The sequence below is a fragment of the Vulpes vulpes genome, chromosome 1 (genome assembly GCF_048418805.1).
Source record: "Vulpes vulpes isolate BD-2025 chromosome 1, VulVul3, whole genome shotgun sequence".
Classification (NCBI taxonomy): domain Eukaryota; kingdom Metazoa; phylum Chordata; class Mammalia; order Carnivora; family Canidae; genus Vulpes; species Vulpes vulpes.
Window position 1 is genome coordinate 104,743,842 of NC_132780.1, and position 15,660 is coordinate 104,759,501.

The 15,660-nt window shown below is 36.5% G+C and overlaps 1 protein-coding gene across 50 annotated transcripts in view; it reads right to left on the reverse strand.

The window, feature by feature from the left end:
* ABI3BP (ABI family member 3 binding protein) overlaps positions 1–15,660 on the reverse strand; it is a 223,318-nt gene that overhangs the window by 18,550 nt on the left and 189,108 nt on the right. For all 50 annotated transcript variants that reach the window (XM_072722113.1, XM_072722100.1, XM_072721947.1 and 47 more), the window contains 5 exons: positions 13,918–14,022; positions 12,462–12,590; positions 11,739–11,807; positions 4,250–4,459; positions 2,260–2,368 (listed from right to left, as the gene is read on the reverse strand). In XM_072722113.1, coding sequence (XP_072578214.1) covers positions 2,260–2,368; positions 4,250–4,459; positions 11,739–11,807; positions 12,462–12,590; positions 13,918–14,022 — 622 coding nt within the window. The remainder of the gene's footprint in view (positions 1–2,259; positions 2,369–4,249; positions 4,460–11,738; positions 11,808–12,461; positions 12,591–13,917; positions 14,023–15,660) is intronic.

Consider the following 15,660-nt stretch of genomic DNA (forward strand, 5'->3'; position numbering starts at 1 on the left):
TTACAAACGAAGGAGGCTTAAAAATGTCACTGAAATAATTATTTTTTACTTCTGATCATGACTAATAGGTGAATTCTGAGAAGATTTGAGAATAGCCTAATTCAGAAAAGGAACACAATGAACATTTAGAAATTAGATGTTTTTCAATATGCTTTCCAATGTATTAAGTGGAATAAAAGCAAGAATCTGTAAAGAAAAACCATCCACGTTCTGTAAGCCCAAGTCCACCTATTAAAAAGTCCAAATTAAATAACTTTTTCTTTTTTATTCTTTCCTTAAAATATATTATTGTTAAAAATAGTCTCTCTCTCTCCCTGTTAATCTCACTAAGGAAATAGAACCAAGATCATCGAATGGGCTTTTACTGAAATACATGCTTATTTTGGCTAACTTAAATCCTTTAAAAAAATTAGTGGTTGTAAAATTTTCCATATTACAGTTCAAAATAGAGAATTTTAAAGAAAAAAGATGCTGTGGAAAATGTTATATTTGCAGCATAGAACTACAGTTTATACACAGCAAACCATCTAGAATGAACTAGATGCTTCCTTTCTTTCCTGAAAAGAGTTTCCTTGGTATCAGAACTATAATAGACTCTTTCGAGTGTCACAGTCAATACCTGACTCAATTCCATCAACTGAGGACAATGAAAGATATAAGTAAAACTTATGAAAAACATTTCTAATGCTGGAGTTCCGGTCTTTGCCTCTGCTGATCTTTTTAAATACCAGGAAACCTTATCAAGCTATGAAGTATTCAATCTGGAAAAATTCCTGATTAGGTCTCTCTGAAAACTGATCCATGTTGCTTGGCATACTATAACTTACAATGTGAGGATGTTTTCATTTTAACTGACTGCGTGGACAGCTTATCAAACAGCGGTCTGGAGTTTGAGGAAAGAAATTGATTTTCCACAGAGAGTGATATTTAGTCCCCAGATGAATTTAGTACATTGGCTTTGTTAAGGAAATGCTTGGCTGTATCCATTTGAGAATCTCTTTGAGCAATAAATTTGATGATTTAGCCATGTAAAACAAAGCAAAACAAAAAAGTCTTTTCTATTACATTTCTAGAAGGGTGTAAGGCCCTTACTTTTCGTGCAATACAATGAGTTGATAAAATTGGATATTTTATTATTTATTTATTTATTTATTGTATATGTTTTTCTTGGAGTTCTATTTGCCAACATATAGCATAATACCCAGTGCTCATCCCATCAAGTGTCCCCCTCAGTGCCCATCACCCAGTCACCCCATCCCCCCGCTCACCTCCTTTTCCATTTCCCCTTGTTCGTTTCCCAGTTAGATGTCTCTCATTTTAGATTTAAAAAGAAATGACTAGGTGATGGGCATTAAGGAGCGCATGTGATGTGATGAGGACTGGGTGTTACATGCAACTGATGAATTATTGAAAACTACATCTAGGGGCACCTGGGTGGCTCAGTGGTTGAGCTCGGGTTGAGCTCCCCGCAGGGAGCCTGCTTCTCCTTCTGCCTGTGTCTCTGATGAATAAATAAAATATTTTTTAAAAAAAGAAAACATCTGAAACTAATGATGTACTATATGTTGGCTAATTGAATTTAAACTAAAAAAACAAAACAAAACAACAACAACAAAAAACCGACAAGACCATACTGTAAAACAAACAACCTGGTATCAATGTATAATAAGAGATGCCAAGAAAAGTTGCTTATTGTACAACATTGCTAATATTATACATTTCTATTTTCAAAAATTGATTCTCATTTGTCTGCAATAAAAAGACCCAAACTCAAAGGACTGCTATACCTGGGAATGGTCTGTAGCTATTTGAAGCATTCACTATCACAAACGTTCATCTACATTTGTGACATAGCTTGGATTTCCTTGCCTTCCTTTTCCAGCATGCCAAGCCAAAATGCTTCTGTTTTCAGATTTAGTTTACATCATTCACACTCCAATTATGTCTAGTCTACAGACCTTTCCTTCTCTAAATTTTCGTATTTAATATCAACATTTTGTGTTAATGACCTTCTATTTTTCAACGTTCTTACATGGAGTGTTAACTCACAAGACCATCTTGTCAGCTCTTGTGGCCCCACCAATAACTTGCATATTTGCAAAACATGACTCTAGAGGGATCTCCTGCTATGCACAGTAAGCCGAAGAATGAAATACAAACTAGACTGCTGCTTAAGATAAAGATGGATGATGTTATTTCATTCCTTTGTTATGACTTTTGCACTCTCAGAACAGACCTGTAACAGCACAGGCAGCTTACCTTGTGTCTGGTTTTAGATTTTCTACTGTGGAGAAGGTTTGATTTGTAATTTGGATGGACTTGTTCTTCCCACTGAATGACCCATTTTCTCTGGATATGACTTCATATTCTGAAAATCAAAAAAGCCAACAAATACTTGTCTTTATGTCCTGGCTGATTTAATTGTTCTTAAGGCTAACAGAATCAAAGTCGCTCTCATAAAAGTGAGTGATTTAGATGGCAGTTCTTGAGGCGCAATTTTCAGATGAGGATGGTCAGTGGATGACAAAGGTCCCAAAGCATTTTAAGAGTTGCTCATTGACCATTTCTACTTTCCCTTTACTGGAACACAGAGGCCTGTGATTGTGAAGAACGATGAAGTGCCTGTGGTAGCTTTGGAAATTGGTAACCAATGATTTTGCTAGGCAAGTCAGAGTGTGCCATTGTCAGAAAGCTCAGTGTGGGGAAAGCACTGTATGAGGAATGGTACTTGAGTAGAAGCCACATTTCCTGGTCTACGGAGCTATATTATATAGCTGGGGAAAGGCTCCTGCATTCATGCTTCTGCTACAAAAAAAAAAAAAAAAAAAAAAACTTTTGCGTTTCAAACTACAGAATTAGGAGATTTTTGTACCTACTACTTACATAAGTTATAAAGTTCTGTATGTATTGGCTTACATATGCATTCTTTACTGTTTTTTTTTAAAATTATGACTAGAAAGTATACATAGAGATCTACATAAATTTCACTTAAATGTATGTTTCTATGAACTTGGAGGACTTTGAGAAAGACTTTCAGATTAAGAACATAATTTATACATTTGTTAGCTGCTTTTCCTTGCTTTCAGTTGGGGTTTAATTTAACATATGTGACAAGATCATGCTGAGGATTAAAAACTCAACAACAAATAACAACAAACCCCACTCAAAATACAAAGTAGTAGTCATCAGGGAATGTGGAAAGGCCACAAAGGAGGTGGCAAGTTACTGGGGATTTCTGTTATTAGTATTGAAACGAAAGATGGGAGATGGAGACTGGAAATAAAACTGAAACTATGAAAGACTCAGGGAGATATAGTTGTCAATTTTAATTTGGGAAGGGTTTTTAATGATATATTTTAGAAATTAAAAAAGGAGGATAGCTCTTTCTCAATTTTACATGATCATCCTTCCAAAAATTCAAAATTAAACCAGAAGGCAATGGCTATTGTATCTGGACACATTAGTACAGTTACCAAAGGGCTAATGGCTAGTATTAAGTATGCGTTTTCCAGATCTTTCTATTCCCAACCTCTCAGTTGGCTTTCTTTCTCACAGATGGTGGAAAGGGAGGGAAAGGGAGGACCCTGAATTCAAATATATTCCATTTTATATATTTTCCTCAGCTGCGAAACAATATTTACTTAGAAAAATATGGGAGTAATTAAAATGTAAGTAAAACTGATTTTTTAGAAATGGAAATTGCTTGTTGGTTATGGCATTTGATATGCTGCTGATATGAGGGACCCAAAACACTCAAGACTTTTCTACTAAAGTAAAGGTATGGTGTGTGTGGGGGGGGTGCTAGTTAGTTCCCTCTTTAAAAACAAAACAAAACAAAGCAGGAAACTGCATGGCTGCATGACAGACCAAGTCACGTGGCTTCCATCTCAGTCAGTTTTCCCATCAGTAAAATGTCAATAAGCTCTCTTCATAGTATTGCTTGTGGAGATTAAATTAGGAATGTATGGAAAGTACTTAATGGGAAGATCAGATCTATCTTTATTCTGTGAAGAAGAGTTCTGAGAGGAGATGGAAGGGATGCAACCTAAAGAGACCAGTTAAATTAACATGAAGCCCATTATTGGTACATAGATGATCTTTTCCCATCATATGACACTTTTGGCAATACAGATTTGCTAGGATTTGCTACCCCTGAGATATACCTCATTGGACATAGTTTGACCCAGATACTACATTCACATATCAATGCTTCTGACCAGAGTTACCAGTCTTCATGCCATAATCTTACCAGTGACAGTATCATTTAGTGGCTTATCCCAGTCCAGGATGACAAATGAGGGACACCCTTCCACAGTGACCACAGTGAGGTTGGTAGGTGGGTTCTGTGGTGGGCTGGTGGCATTTCCCTCGGTGGTATCCTCTTTGGGGAACCGTTTGACAGAATCCGTGATGGAGCAGGGCCTGTTGTCAGGTTTTTGGATGTATCGTACATGAGGACCTAAGAGAGAGAGAACTCTGACAGTTAACATTGTTTGAGCTTGTAAAGAAGGTGGAGGTAAACTCAAATATATTTATCTGTTTCAGGATATTTGGTTTCACATTATAAGCAGATAGATGAAAGCAGCAGTGTGGGTTGTTCAAACTAGGGAAAATCCAGAATTCCTGTCTCTGGGATGCCTGATACAGATGTTGTAACTGATTTACTTTTATAAATAGGTTTAACTTATGCTAATATTCAAAAAGTAATTTGGTCCCCCCATGTTGTAACTGATTTACTTTTATAAATAGGTTTAACTTATGCTAATATTCAAAAAGTAATTTGGTCCCCCCTCAGCATGTTTTAAACTTCATAGTTTTTTATGGGGCATTGGACAGAGTACTCAAAAGTGTGTTGCCTTAGTAGTGGGGAGTAATTAGCCCTATACTAAACACAATTCTGGTCTCACCTAATAAATCTTTTAAAATAAGCAGACTTAAATCTTAGTGGTTTCAAGTAATTTAACTATACCTAGAACAAAACTCAAGTGTATTTTAGGAATAAAAGTATATAAGATGAGATAACAGGAAAATATTACACATAATGAGGAGAAAAATAAATCATTTGAAATCAGTCTAGAGCTTGCATGGATGTTAGTTATCAGACTAGGACAATAACACCATTATTATCATTATAATCCACATGGTCAAAAAAATTAAGACATGAAATATATAAAGAAAGACCCAAATCAAATTTCTAGAGGTGAAGACTAAAATGTGTAAGATATAAAACAGACTGGATGATAGTAGTACAGATATAATATTGCAGAAAAAGATTAGTGAACTTGAAGACATAGCAATAAAAACTACCCAAAATAAAAGTGGAGAGAAAAAAAAGAATTAAAAATAATGAACAGAGGATCAGGAAGTTGTGGGATGATTTCAGGCAGTATAATGTACACGTAATTTTGTTTATGAGTCGAGAAGAGGGGGCAGAAGAAATAATGGTCCAAAAATTTCCAAATTTGATAAAGCCTCTAAACCCACAGATCCAAAAAGCTCAAAGAAACCTAAGCACAGCCAACATGAAGAAGCTACACCAATATAATCAAGTTTCTTAAAACCAGTGATAAAGAAAAAAAACCCTTTAAAGGAGGCAGGAAAGACACATCATATATGGAACAAAAAAGTAAGAATCATGGCAGGTCTCTCCTCGAAAAGAATCCAAATGAGAAAGCACTGGAGCAACATCTTTACTGGAAAAAAAAATCATCTAGAATTCTATAATTAGTGGAAATACCTCTTTTTGTTTTTAAGTGAAATACCTTTTAGACATATGAAAGTTCGACAGTAAAGATTAAAGGATGTTCAGGCAGAAAGAAAATGATGGCAGATGGAAATATGGATCCACACAAAGGGACAAAGAACAGTGGAAATAGTAACGCTATGCATAAATATGCATAATATTTTTAGATTTAATTCTTTCAAAAGGATTATTTACTATATAATCATAAAAATAACTATTTAGTGTGATGTATTAACATGTAAAAAAGTGAAATGTTTAACAATGATAGGCAAGGAAGAGAGAAAAGTTGCTATACTAATAAGAATCTTGCACTATTTGTGAAGTTGTAGAATATCACTGGAAGGTAGACTGTGGTAAGTTTAAGATACATACTATAAATCCCAAAGCAACCACTAAAATAACAAAATAAAGAGTTACAGCTAGTAAGACAACTAAAGAGAGAAAATAGAATAATAAAAAAGACTCAATCTTCAGAAATAAACCCATGCCTACATTTCAATTAATCTATGACAAAGGAATCAGGAGTACACAAGAAGGAAGATAGTCTCTTCAATAAATGGTGCTGGGCAACCTAGACGGCTACATGCAAAAGAATGAAACTGGTAACTGCACTTGTGGTGACAGATGGTAACTAACTACACTTGTGTAACAGTGTTGTATGGTGACAGATGGTAACCATACTTGTGAACTACACTTGTGACAAATGGTCATAGTATTGTATGGTAACAGATGATACCTACAATTATACATGGCATAATGTATAGAAAAGTTGAATCACTATGTTGGCACACCCGAAACTAACGTAATGTGTGTGAATTATACTTCAACTAAAAAAAAAAAATCTAAAAGGTGGCTGAAAAACAGAAAAAAAGGAACAAAGGATAAAGGGGACAAATAGAAAACAAAAAGCAAGATGAGATAAATTCAAACCTAACTATATCATCGGTCACGTTAAATATAAGATTCTAAATACCCAAAATAAAATGCAGAGATTATTAGATAGGATAAAAAAGCAAGAACCACTTTAGATATTCAGAGACTAATAGATTAATATTAAAAGGATGAAAAGAAGAGATGCATAGTAACACTTCTCAAAAGAAAGCATGAGTGGATATGCAACATCAGCAAATTGGATTTCAGAGCAAATAGTATTACCATAAACAGAATTTTATAATGAAAAAGGATCAATTCATCAGTTTATTAGAAGAATCCTAAGCAATTTGTCTGTCTCTAAATACAGACTTTTAATATACATGTAGCAAAACTGATAGAAATGTGAGTAGAAATAAATCCATAATTGTAGCCAGAGATTTCAATTTCTTCTGCTTTTTAATTGATAGAAAAAGTAGACAGAAAATCACTAAGGATATAAAAGAATTGCATAATAAAACAAAACAATTTGACTCAGTGGACATCTATAGAACATTTGTTAGGTAAATTGCTCCCCTAAAATTCCTGTGCTAAAGTCCTAACTCCCATTGTGACTCTATCTGGAGCTAGGGTCTTTAGAGAGGTAAACGAAGTTAAATGAGGTCATAAGGGTGGAATCCTAATCCTTTGTGACTGGTATCCTTACTAACAGGAAGAGACCCCAAGGATGTGTACACCCAGGGGAAAGGCTATATGAGGACATAGTGAGAAGGTGGCCATCTGCAATGCAAAGAAGGAGGCCTCAAAAGACCCAAGTCTGGTGATACCTTGATTTCAGCCATCTGGGTTCCAGAACTGTGAGAAAGTAAATTTCTATTTTTTTTAAACCACTACATTTATGGCATTTTGCTACAGCAGCCCTAGCAAACAAATACAACATTCCTCTTAAGAAGAGCAGAATACATATTCTTTTCAAGTACACACAGAAAATACACCAAGATAGATCATATTCTAGGCCGTAAAAAAGTTTCAGTAAATTTAGAACGATTTAAGTATCTGATAGAGCATGTGATAACAATGGAGTTACATTGAAAATAAGTAACAGAATCATCTCTAGAAAAATCTCAAGATATTTAGAAATTAACTTATATATATCCAAATAATGAGTCAAAGAGCAATCAAAATGGAAATTAAAAAGTATTCAAATAGAGTAAAGATAAATATACAACATCAAAATTTTTGGATGCTGCTTAAATAATATCTAGTGGTAAATTTGTAGCACTAAATGCTATATATTCAAGAAGAGAGGAATCAATGAGCACATATTTTACCTTAAGGAATCAGAAGAGCAGATAAACCACATTAAGAAGAAAAAAATAATAAAGATCAGGGTAAATAGACAAAATCAATGAAACAAAAAGTTGACTTTTTCAGAAGAACAAAAACATGAATAAGCCTACAACCAGTCTGATTAGGCAAAGACACACATTTTCAATAACAGGAATGAGAGATGTGAAATCACTACAGATTATACAGATAATGAAATAATAAGAGAATATTAAGAACTTTATGTCAATAAATTTGACAACTTGGATGAAATGGACTAACAAATTGAAAGACAAAAATTACCAAAATTCATTAGGGAAGAAAAAAATCCTCTTCCCTAAACATTTAGGAAGAAGTAATACCAATTCTAAACTCTTCCAGGAAACAGAGAGTTCAGCATCATTCTACACTAAAACTTGACTTTGACATTACAAAAAAGATAACTACAGACCAATATGATTCACTGAATACAATTCTAAACAAAATTTTACCAAATTAAATCCAACAACATATTAAAATGAGAATACATTTTGACCTAGTGGAGTTTGTCCCTGGAATTAAAAGTTAAAAATTCAAAAACAATTACTTCATTATATTAAAAAAAATTAAAAAACAATTACTCTATCATATTTCTGTGTATATGAAGAATCATCTTCATAAAGGCAGAAAAGTCATTAGACATAATCTAGCACTTTTCTTTTCCTTCCTTCCTCCCTCCCTTTCTTTTCTTTCTTGATTTTATTTATTTATTCATGAGACACATGGAGAGAGGCAGAGACATAGGCAGAGGGAGAAGCAGGCTCTATGCAGGGAGTCTGATGCGGAACTCGATCCCAGGACACTGGGATCACAACCTGAGCTGAAGGCAGAAGCTCAACCACTTACCCACCCAGGCATCCCTCTAGCACTCCTTTCTGATAATAAGTTACCACCAAGTAGACACAGAAGAGAATTTTTTCAACCCTATAAAGGGCATCTCTGACAAACCTACAAGGTAACATATTTAATAAATTCAGGTGAGAGGCTAAATGCTTTTTCCTTGAGATCAGGAATAAGAAAAGGATACAGTGCATTCTCACTGTATCTATTCAATATTTTACTGGAGGTTCTTGCTAATACAACAAAGCAAGAAAAGAGGCACCCAAGTTAGAAAGGGAGAAATAAAACCCTACTCCCAAATGACATGATTCTATATGTAGAAGATCCAAAAGATCTACGTAAGAGTTGTTGAGTTTTGCAAGGTTGCAGGACATAAGATCATGCACAAAAATTAATATTTTCTATATATTAGCAAGGAATAATTGGAAATTGAAATAAAAATGCTATTTCTATGGTATTCTGTACACTGAAAACTAAAAAACATTGGTGAGAGAAATTGAAGACCCAAATAAGTGGTGAAATATGCTACTGTTCATAGGTAGGAAGACTTACTTAACTATTGCATAACTGTCTATTTTTCCCTATGGACCTATAGATTCAATGCAATTCTAATAAAAATATAACCAGGCTATTTTTTAGATAGGGATAAGCTAGCTGATGTAGATACAGAGAACCCAGAATCATCAATATAATACCAATACCACAGTAACACAAACATGGTGGTATTCATGTAAAGGCAGATAAACAGATCACAGACTAGAGAGCTAAAACAGTTCCATATACATATGGACAATTCATTGTTGACAAAGGTACAAATGAAATTCAATGGAAAGAATAGTTTTTCAACAAATGATGCTGGGATAATTTTATATCCATTTGCATGGAAACTGATTTGTTTCATATATGAGTTTTCATAGATGTTTCATATATGAAACAAATCAGTATTGTATTATATACAAAATTTGACACAATATGAATCATAGACCTAAATGTAAAAGTAGAAAATTTCTAGAAAGAAACAGCAGAGAAACTCCTAGCAGAGGAAGTCTCAATGACCTCTGATTGGTCAACGATTTCTTAAATACAACACCCAAAAATACAGTATATAAAAAACCAAATTAATAAACAGATTTATTAAAATTTAAAAAAGCCATACACTAGGAGAAAATATTTGTGAACGTGTATCTGAAAAAGAGGGCTTCTACCAAAAAAATACAAAAAATCTCAGGTAGCCTGAGTGGCTCATCAGTTAAGTGTCCAACTGTTGATTTATACTCAGGTCATGATCTCAGGGTCCTGGGATCAAGCCCTGCTTGCGGCTCTGCACTCAGTGGGCAGCCTGCTTGAGGATTCTTTCCTTCTCCCTCTGCCCTTCCCCCTGCTCATGCTCTCTTTCTCTTTAAAATAAAAAAAAAATAAACTTTTAATGACTCAAACTCAACAGTAATAAGCAATACCATAAAAAATGGACAAAAAATTTGGACACACCAGAACAGGTGGCAAATAAGGAAAAGATGCTCAGCATCCTTAATCATTAGAGATACGCAAAGTAAGATAACAATCAGACACTATACACACCTATTAAAATGACTGAAATTGAAAATACTAACCATACTAAGTGTTGTCAACAATGTGGAGGAATTAGGACTCTGATATACTGCTGGCAGAAAGGTTAATAGTACAACTACTGTGGAAAAACAGTTTGTGGTTTCTTAAAATGTTAAATATACACTTATATGATCTAGCCACTGCTTTTGTAGGCAGTTGTCGAAAAGGAATGAAGGCATATGTCTATACAAACACTTGTACATGAATGGTTGTAGCAGCTTTATAGGTAAACCCAAATGTCATAAACAGGTTTAATAATTATATATCTACATAATAGAATACCAGTCAGCAATACAAGAAATTAACTATTGCTACATGTTGCAACATGGATGAATCTTAAAATAATTGTGCTGAATGAAGGAAACCAGACCAGGGACACATGGGTGGCTCAGAGGTTGAGCATCTGCCTTCGGCTCAGGGCATGATCCTGGGATCAAGTCCCACTTCGGGCTCCCTGCCTGCTTCTCCCTCTGCCTGTGTCTCTGCCTCTCCCTCTCTCTCTCTCTGTGTCTCTCCTGAATAAAAAAATAAAATCTTTAAAAAAAATAAAAAAAGAAACCAGACCATAAAAATCCACAAAATGCATACATATTTATAGTAAAGCAGATCTGTGACTATCTAGGAATTAGAGATTTGGTGGGAGGAATGAGATGGAGGAATTATAAAAGTACATGATGAAACTTTTGGAGGTGGTGCATGTATTTAATTATATTGACAGTGATGATGGTTTCATGGGTATATACATATGTTAAGATTTATCATATTCTTCAGAAAAAAATATTACAAAAGGAAATACTGGGCTTGATATCAAAGCTCTCTTACTATGGTAGATTTTGATACTGTTCAAAAATATTCTCTATATCCATGGAAGGAATATGCTTCTCCAATCTTTGATTTAAGGTTGGCTATGTGACTTTCTTTGGCCAATAGATCCTGGCAGGTATAAAACAAGGAGGAACTTGAAATACTGTTGTGTTTTTGATCTTCCCACTCTTGACTTTGTATTGTCATTAAAATGGCTTCTCCTGAGTCACTGTTGGTTCCTCATCCTGAGCACCGGAATGAAAAAATATGGAGCAGAGCTGAGCTCAAGCCTTAGGAGGCCCAGCTGTACCAGCTGCTGGAAGCAGAATCACTCAGTGAAGCACAGCGTAGATCAGCTGACCCTCAGGTGACGTGGAGACATATGAGAAATAAGTCTACTCATCTATAGTTTACTAAGACTTTGCAGTTATTACACAGCAAAAGTGAACTGATAGTTCCACCAAACACAGCATTGTCGAAATTGAGGTTTGGAGCCAGTCATACATACCTTTGAATCTGGGCTTCCCAAGAGGATCAGTCTCTCTTGTTGGACTTGAGCTAAAGTCAGTTATATTGCCTGAGAATAGAAGATAATAAATGATTTTAGCAAAATATAAAAGAGCTCCTCAATAAAATAAAAAGTATCAAAAACTATAAATATTTAATATGCCTTCTGGTCAATTGCTTGCAATCTTGATTTCCCTTATTATCATTATACATGCTAGTCACAATAAGAGGCCTTTAATTGTGTCCTGCTGCAGGTGTTCTGAGTATACTAAACAATGATTTAAGATTAAAGTTGGTAATACTCACTAGTAGACTAATATATATAGGATTTATTTTTTAATTAGTTTCCACACCCAACGTGGGACTTGAACTTATGACCCTGAGATAAGAGTAGCATGCTCTACTGACTGAACCCAGCAAGCACCTCAAGGTATGTATGATTAATAATAACCTCTGATTTAATAAAAAGCAATGGGTAATCTAGATCTTTTCAGAAAGACTACTCTAAAAAAACCTGGTACTTTCTCCTATGTCTAGGAAGGGAAGGACCATGTTCTATCTCAAAGCATTAAACCCAAGTATAATTTCAAAATTTAAAAAGACTCATAGTAATCACAAAGTTGAATAAAATAGATAATCCAGAACTGAGACCCTTTCCCTCTAATCTGAAATTTTTTAGTACTTCATAGTTAAGCATCCAGTGTGAAGGGGCTGACATACTAACCAAGATCTTCTCCTGAGGCAGGAGCTGTTGGTTGCTTTTCAAATGTCTCTGTTCTCTCTGAAGGAGCTTCGGTAGGCCTGAGTGTGGCCCTCGGTGGTGGAGAAGTTACTTGGCCTGATGAAATGACTCCTGTGATGTAGAGCCAAAGTAGTCAGGCTTTATAGGAACACTGCCAAGTTCCCCATTTATCTATTCCATAAATATTTATTCAGCACTTACACTATATGCCAGGTTTGGAGAGAAAACAAAACCTGTGTCTTTGATCGAAATAGATGTGTGAGCCAAATATATTGAAGCATTATAGATACTGTGGAAGAACTGGATAAGGCCACAGAGAAAGTAAGCAGAGAGAGCAGTAATGTCTATGGGAAAAGGTAAGAGGTGGGTGAGGGGAGGGTAGGAATGTCTTCACAGAAGTTGTGCCAATAAAGATGTGAAGTACTTAGCAGGTAGGTATGAGAGCTATATTCTAGGCAGAGGTTGTAGGAAGAACCAAGTCAGGGAAGCATGAAACTACTTGGAGTGTTTAATCTAAAGGGGTGAGAGCCAAGAGTACTTTGGCACGCAGCGAGAGCTAACTGTGCAAGGACAGGGAAGGCCAGATCATGAAGGTCTTCCATAGCATAGGATTTGGATATTGTTTTTAGGTGACAAGGACCCACTGAAAGATTTTCACTATGAAAATAAATCAATGAGATGGGAAGGGAATGAACTGATCATTCAGGCTTCAAGTCCGGTGGCCAAGAGGCAAGTCAAGAGACTAAAGCAGTTGTAGTAGGCAAAGGCACAGCAGGTGAACTACCTATGGAGCGGTGAGATGGGATGGGAGGGGTTTCACGTGAAAGACAGGAAGGAGATGCAAAGTCTCCACCTAGAGAGTAACTGGCAGCCATGGATCATGGTTGGAGAAGCAGGAAAAAGATGCTCAACATAGCATCTGTTATGTCCACTTCTACGATATATTCCTGTCCTGTTGCGCAGGCTAGAGCTGCCAGTGTTTTAGGCCTCAGTCTCCCCCTAGTACCATAATACCGGGGCCAACACGACTGCTGGTGAGCAGGGGAGCTTTCCATGAGGTGTATGGGATTTCATTTCAAGAGATGATGATAGAGAGAGGACAGGACATCACATTTTCCATTACCCCAGTGGGTTGGCAACGTATAGTACCTCATCCAAAATAATCCACTTGTTGAAAGGCCTGAATGAGCTTCTGTCTCACAACATTTAAAAAGCAAACTGGCCTAGATGCCTAGGGATGGTTTCTGGGACCTCCCCCATGCAGAATCAGGATAGAAGCCCAAGGTCCAGGGAAGTTACAGTGTCCAGATTTGGAGGCCAACGTAGGCACATGTCACACACACCGAGGACTTGTCTGTTGCCGGGCTAGCACCATGAAGGACTGTGATTGTCCAGTAAAACTAACATCACGGAGGGAGAAGGTATATGACTGACATACCTGCACTTCCTGGCTTCCCAGTGACATTATTTGGTGGTAAAGGTTTTCTTCGTGGGGGCACAGGTCTAGGTGGCAAGTGTGGGCGGCGCGTGCCTGGGATTGCAGCTAAGAGATTATAGTACAAATAAAGCCCTTGTAAGGATTCACTCCACAAACACGTCAGGCTTTAAAAAATATAACATCTGATAAGCAGCAATTGGACGACAGAGATTACACAGAAAGTGTCCATGGGTAACATTCCGATATTCCTTTAAATTAATGTTGGTAATATACCCAGGAGTAATGAAGCCCATTAACATATGGAAAAAAATATCCTCCAATTATAGATATATTTGCCTTTTGGCATTGTACAGATAAAGACAATTCAACATCTTAAGTTTCTCACACAGGCTCAACAGTATTTCTGAGTTTCATTGTCCCTCATCGCCTTTGATTTTCAGACAATTTATGTCCTTTTAGTTTTACAGTGTTAAGGATATAATTTTGCCTTCAGTGGATGCTTTCCCCCCACCACACCCAAATCTATTGTAGAATTATAGTTGAATAAACACTTGCAGAACTTCTCAAGAGATTACAACAGAGCAGCCTTGATGGCAGAAGCAGTCAGCCTGTGGCCGTGGACAGCAGGGGCCCTACGAACAGTTGTGCATTGCACAAGGGCACCCAGCTAGGGATGTGTGAGTGGGAGGTGAAGTTTAACACACACCCTGCTCATTTGTCGATGAGCCCTGGTGCAAGCTTGCCAGCCCAGAGGAAGGGCATATTCTACTGGACCATCTGCCTACAGGGCAGGGGGAAGAGAGATCTCTTTGTGATATGTACAAATTATCTTTTTATACTTTGCACCTTAACCCAAATTTTCAGTCTTGTATTATAGCTTAAAAGTGCACCTCTTTCTTTATATAATGCACGTTGGTTAAAAAAAAATCAAGTAAAACTGACAATCTAGGAAAATGCCCTGTGACATTAAGTACTCCTTGGGAGACCAGCAAGTGTGCACTTGTGTGCATACAGAGAGTTTGGTAACAGAGTGTAGATCTGTAGCCCGGGCATTAGTACACCAGAGGAGGTTTCAAAACAACCTTTTAAATGGCATAGAATTCTCACTCAGTGAAAACCTTTCCAAATTACCAGCTTCAGAATTTTGGCCCATTATGTAGAGCACAGTCTTAAATTAGGAATATAAATCCTATCAGGCAAAAGGATATCACAGTAAATTACACAAGAACAAAACTTGAACATGATGAACACTAGAATCCACAGAGACACTTCAGCATTTATCCATCGTGACCCCTCAGATCATTATACAAAGTGATTCTTAAATTAGTATCCTGTTAGAGGTATTTATTAATATTTGATGTGTGCATAGAGCACTATTCATTACCCCAAAGATAATATTTTTTTTAATTTTTAATTTTTGGGGGACGGCAGGAAGGAGAGAGAAGGGGAGAGAGAGAGAGAGAGCACAAGAAAGAGCGCAAGCACGTGCAGGGCTGGGGAGGGGCAGAGGGAGAGAGAATCTTAAGCAGACTCCACACCTGACAGCTGGCGCAAGGCTTGATCTCACGACTGAGATCATGACCTGAGCCGAAATCAAGAGTTGGATGCTTAACTGACTGAGCCACCCAGATGTCCCTAAGATAACAGTTTAGAATGTTCCTCTAGCTGCACCCATGTACTGTTGGCATGGGCTGTGAGGATGCTGTTTTTGCTACAACATTTGACATGTGATTACTGCCCAAG